General features: G+C 48.6%; 1 protein-coding gene across 1 annotated transcript; it reads left to right on the forward strand.

Moving 5' to 3' along the window:
- The first annotated feature begins 872 nt into the window (after positions 1–872).
- On the forward strand, positions 873–4,941 carry LOC109758919 (probable prolyl 4-hydroxylase 3). The gene is made up of 7 exons (XM_020317782.4): positions 873–1,385; positions 1,491–1,572; positions 2,858–3,053; positions 3,367–3,496; positions 3,592–3,779; positions 3,997–4,092; positions 4,548–4,941. The coding sequence occupies exons 1-6, from the start codon at positions 1,096–1,098 to the stop codon at positions 4,068–4,070; spliced, it is 960 nt and encodes a 319-aa protein (XP_020173371.1). The 5' UTR covers positions 873–1,095; the 3' UTR covers positions 4,071–4,092; positions 4,548–4,941.
- The last annotated feature ends 321 nt before the right edge of the window (positions 4,942–5,262 follow it).

Below are 5,262 nucleotides of genomic sequence, written 5' to 3' on the forward strand. Positions count from 1 at the left end.
GCAACGGGGAGCTGGGATCTCCCTGACGCAATCTGCGCGCGTGATCAAACCTCTTCCCTTGATTTCCATTAACAATGACTCGAGTAGACGCCGTCTGCTGCAGCAGTATCGCAACCCATCTTCTGAAGTTATTGCCGAAACCCTTCGCTCTGAGGACTTCAAACAAGAATGGCCACGAGATGGTGTCAAGCACGCGCGAGATGTCTAGCTCCAGGAACACACCCGGCGCCTTACGGGCATGCATCTTCCTTGCCACTTGCCTAACCAAGAGGAAATTGTCGTGTAAACTTCTCCCATGTATAAAGGTTGACTGGTTCACATTGACGAGCTCGGGCAGTCGCCCACATACAGCTTTAGGATGGCCGCCATAATATCACCCTTGATGATAGGCCATGCACGCTGATAGAAAGCTCCAATGAAGCCGTCCGGGCCTGGCGCCCGGTCCGGGTGCAGCTCCTTGACCACTTGCCATACTCCCTCCTCGGTAAATATTTCCTCTAGCTCAAGCAGGTCGGTTGGTTGCATCCCGAGGAAGTCCAGATTTAAAGTGTATTCGCGTGCATAATCAGTGCCCAGTAGCCCTGAACCCTAAACCCTAATCTAAATATATTTTTTCCATGCTCCTGTATGTGACGATCATTAGGCATTTTGGTCTCGGAACCAAGCCGACCCACGGAGATTTACAAAATCATCCATCTGATTTGGGAAATCAAATATGGATATAGAGCATTTGTTTTCATTCATTAGTTCTTTTCATTCATGAAGAAGCGATTGAGTGCCGTACACACCGGTGTGGCTCGCTGACGGGTGGGCCCCACGCCGTCGCTGCCGACCGGCGAAACAAGGAGCCAAACGGACGCGGCACACGGTTTGGGAGCGCGAACCCGCGGCGACGTCGCAGCGTGCACGGCCACGACACGACCACCCGCCGTCTTCCCTTCCATTCCCCGCTACCACACACGAGCACCCGCCGGAGCCGATCGACCGAGAGCCGCCGCGCGCGCAGCTCAGCTCAGCCCCGCCGCCCGCCTCCTCCACCGCCGCGCCGCATTCCTCTCCCGCGCGCAGGCAGGGGGAGATCCGCCTCCTAGTCCGATGGCGCCGTCGCGGCCGCTGATGCGCGGGGCGGGCCCGCCGCGGGTCTTCGGCTCCGCGCGCGCCGGCCGGGCCTCGCCGTACGCGCTCGCGCTCGCCGCGCTGCTCCTCGCCTCCGCCTTCCTCCTCGCCCTCATCGCCTTCGGCGTCTTCTCGCTCCCCGTCTCCTCCCCCGCGCTCCCCACCACCGGCGCCGAGACCGAGTCGTCCGGCGACGGCGGGGCCGCGGAGTCCGATGCCTCCGGCGGCTCCTCCCGCGCCGCGCGCAGCCGCGCCCGCCGCGACCTCAGGTGAGTGAGTGAGTGGTTCCGATGCACTGGTCTTTCTCCAGATTTGGTTCCACCTGCTGCTGGCTGATCTGATCTGATCCGGGCGGTCGTCTCTGTTGTGGTCAGCGAGGGGCTGGGCGAGCGCGGCGCGCAGTGGACGGAGGTCATCTCGTGGGAGCCCAGGGCGTTCGTCTACCACAACTTCCTGGTAATCACCACTGCTCCTGCCCACTCTGCCTCCCCTTCAGCATCCACAATCACTGCTGCCGCCATGGCTCATTAGTTCCTGCACCTGCTCCCGCATGCACGATGTCGTGTGTATGTAGAGACTAGATTCTTGTGGGATCCATCCATCCCGTATCGCCTCACCTTTTTGGGTGAATTACGTCTGTGCTTTTCGGTGCAATGCCTGCCGGCTTTCCGAGCTGCGCTTTCGTCTGGAAATGATGCGGCGCTGAACTCACACTTGGTGCAAATGGGGTTGACAGTGACTGAAGGAAGCATGCCGTTTGCGCTGCATTTCTGTTTTTGTTTTCTGGGATCTTGGCTGGACTGCATGCCGTTGCCTCCTGGGACAGGAACGGTTGTAGTGTGATTCGTGTACTGGCTTTAGTTCTGCTTTCAGTGGAGCTCCGTGTATGGTCGATTACATAGGTTATTACCTGATCTATTATGGAAGAATGGGAATGTAGACGGTGTGAACATGTATTTTGTCGAATCTGCAAACATGATAAATGAAGAGGGAGAGTTTGCAGTTTTGTTAGGTAGTCCATCGACGATGTATGGGTTTCTGTTTCCTTTTCTTCCTTGGGATCTTGGCTGTACTGCATGACATTGCCTCCTGGAATGAAACGATTGTGGTGACTCTTTTGTTGGCTTTAGTTTGCCTTCAGTGGAGCTCTGTTTACACTGGATTCTTACCTGATCTACTCTGAAGAAATGGGGATGTGGGATGTATAGTGCGAACTAGTACTCGTCGAATTACCGAATAGGGTAAATTGAAGGGGGGAAGCTGGTTGTCTTAGGTACTCCATCGAGTTGCCTTCTGGACAGAAGACTCACATGCATCATGTGTTTTAAAATTTGTACTACACATTACCGCACTTCACTGCACAGTATTACTATGAACTAAGCAAATGCCTTATGCAAATATGACTTAACGCTTCAAAATTGTGTATCTTGTAAGTAAGCCTCCTTGATTGTGAGATTCTGTTGGTACATTTCTTTGCTCTGTTACCTCAAGTTTCTCCTGTTTTCAATTCTTCATATGTTGAGCATACATATGTGTTCAGACTTCTGACTTTAGGGTGTTTACTTACCATTTTTGCCTTTCCTTATATTTGTACTCCTTTTTTTCTGTAAAGTATCTTCATTATTTTATTTTTTGCAAATGTAATGGGTTTAAGGTATTTCCATTGCTTGTTAGTTCAGCTTGTAATTTTCTGATGATTTTACCATGTTTGATTGATGGCTGTGTTTATTCTTTTCATCAGTCTAAGGAAGAGTGTGAGTACTTAATTGGATTGGCGAAGCCTCGCATGGTGAAATCAACAGTGGTCGACAGTGAGACTGGTAAAAGCAAGGACAGCAGGGTTCGTACAAGTTCAGGCATGTTTCTTCAAAGAGGGCGGGACAAGGTTATCCGGGCCATTGAAAGGAGGATAGCAGATTACACCTTCATACCTGCAGGTTTGTACCTATGTAAAGACCTTATTTCGTTTCATGGTCAAGCCAAATTCTCGGTGAGATTTCTCAGTTGATGAAGTAAAATTAAGGCATACAGACAAGTGTGACCCCTAAAATGCATAGGAAATCTGATGGTTATATGTGTCACCCAAACTCCCTCGTTCTTAGTTATGGTGCATTTAGCTTTGTTCAGTATACAAGTGGTGTGACATTTTCTCGACTTCAACAATGCAGCTCTTAGCATATGTTTCTTTTATCCTTTGAGCATATACTGTATTAGGTTTGTTTAACAATGTTCATTCATGCTGGCTTACAGAACATGGAGAGGGACTCCAAGTACTGCACTATGAAGTCGGGCAGAAGTACGAACCCCACTTTGATTATTTTCTTGACGAGTTCAACACCAAGAATGGTGGCCAGAGGATGGCAACTATTCTCATGTACCTGTAAGTAAAGTAGTACCCTATGTCCCAACAATTATGTTATGTGTGATGTTAACCGAGTTGTTAACTTGTCCAAAACATATTCGCAATTGGAACAGGTCAGATGTTGAAGAAGGGGGTGAGACTATTTTCCCCGATGCAAATGTGAACAGCAGTTCCTTACCGTGGTACAACGAACTTTCAGAGTGTGCCAGAAAAGGTCTTGCTGTCAAACCGAAGATGGGAGATGCGCTGCTTTTCTGGAGCATGAAACCAGATGCCACTCTAGATCCACTAAGTTTGCACGGTTAGTTCAGTGGCCTGCTCGCTGCCGTTGTTAGTTACACTTTTTGCAGAAAGCAGAATATTTATGAGACCTGATTTATATTGGACCTTTCACTTCTGAAACTCTTGTTCCATTCTCCTTCTGAAGCTACCAGCTGTTAAACTTGAAGTTGTGCTTATATGCATATATTCTTGAGCAATCTGCTGACAGATTTCTTTACATCTTGTTATTCTTGCAGGGGGCTGTCCTGTTATCAAAGGGAACAAATGGTCATCAACCAAGTGGCTGCATGTTCACGAGTACAAAGCATAGGCCCTGTGAACTCATTCCAAAGGTATTTTCTGCTACCCCAGCCCCAGTGGATCTATATTTTGTTAAGATGTAAAGCCGGATATTTTCCTCAAAACAAAAGATGTAAAGCTAGTGGTGTATTGTTGTTGCTTTATTTTCAAATATAAATAAATCTTGGTCCTCTCGGAAGACGTCCCAGTTAGTCCATCCTCAGCACCAAGATTCCTCCATCTGCAATTACTCCTTATAGGCATGTTATATATGTCTCTACTCCGCAGCAAATTGAAGTTACCCTTCCCATACATTTTGATTTTACGATTGCTAAGTGTGACTGTTACTCTTGTACCGAGATGAGATACGTGTGCATATAAATGATGGTTGGGATGAGGCCAAACATGGTTACCTTTGTTTGTGCTGCTGGTAGGCTTGAGCATCTCAGGTTGTTGCCCAAAAGTAAACTCTTTAAGCTGATGCCAGACTACCACTTTGTGCTTGCAGATGACACGATCTGAGCATGTGACCTGGGCTCTTTACAGGATGGCTTTACAGTTACAGATCCACCCCCATTGTGTTCATTGCTTGTGGAGGACATATATATACAAGGAGGGCTTCATGCTGGAATACTGACTCGGCATTTTTCTTCTTCTTCCCCCTCGCCGCAGTGCCCCCAGCAACTTACTATAGAGGAATGAATATGATATGATGTGATGTATGTAGCGTCGGGGGCTGTAGGATCCGGAGTTCCATTTTCGGTTCGTGTTCTTGTCCTGTTTGTAGCACTAGTACTATAATGCAGTACTGATGTAGCAGCGTCGAGGTGAGTCGTTACTGAACAATAACTATTGAGGATTTTGCTTGTCTCGGCATTTTATACAGTTATTATACCATGCTATGTGGCTCGTGTGCGCTGAACCGGCATGTGCTGTAAACCCTAAACCCTGAAAAACCTAGCACTAGCAAACTTTCAGACATGCTTTTTTGAAGTTGTACCAGAGCAGTAGCGATTCGAAACTTTCTGCTCGGAGATGGTGCCCGTCGACTCGTGATAGCTCCAGATCTCATCGTCCTTGGTAGATCTCGCAGCCGAAGCTTGCGGTCTCTGTCGGCTAGGAAATGCAGGAGGGAACAAGGAGAACGTGTCTGGACTCCAGGCTTGATGTTCTAAAGAGGAAGCCTTGTTTTAGTGTTGGGTGGATGATAGTGATGGGTGGGA

Source organism: Aegilops tauschii, chromosome 6 (assembly GCF_002575655.3).
Source record: "Aegilops tauschii subsp. strangulata cultivar AL8/78 chromosome 6, Aet v6.0, whole genome shotgun sequence".
NCBI classification, from domain to species: Eukaryota; Viridiplantae; Streptophyta; class Magnoliopsida; order Poales; family Poaceae; genus Aegilops; species Aegilops tauschii.

Excerpts from the sequence above, each read along its gene's own strand:
- LOC109758919 (XM_020317782.4), top strand. The coding sequence starts at position 1,096 with ATGGCGCCGTCGCGGCCGCTGATGCGCGGGGCGGGCCCGCCGCGGGTC. Across the intron at positions 3,054-3,366 it reads TTACACCTTCATACCTGCAG|AACATGGAGAGGGACTCCAA; the intron begins GTTTGTACCTAT and ends GCTGGCTTACAG. Across the intron at positions 3,780-3,996 it reads AGATCCACTAAGTTTGCACG|GGGGCTGTCCTGTTATCAAA; the intron begins GTTAGTTCAGTG and ends TTATTCTTGCAG.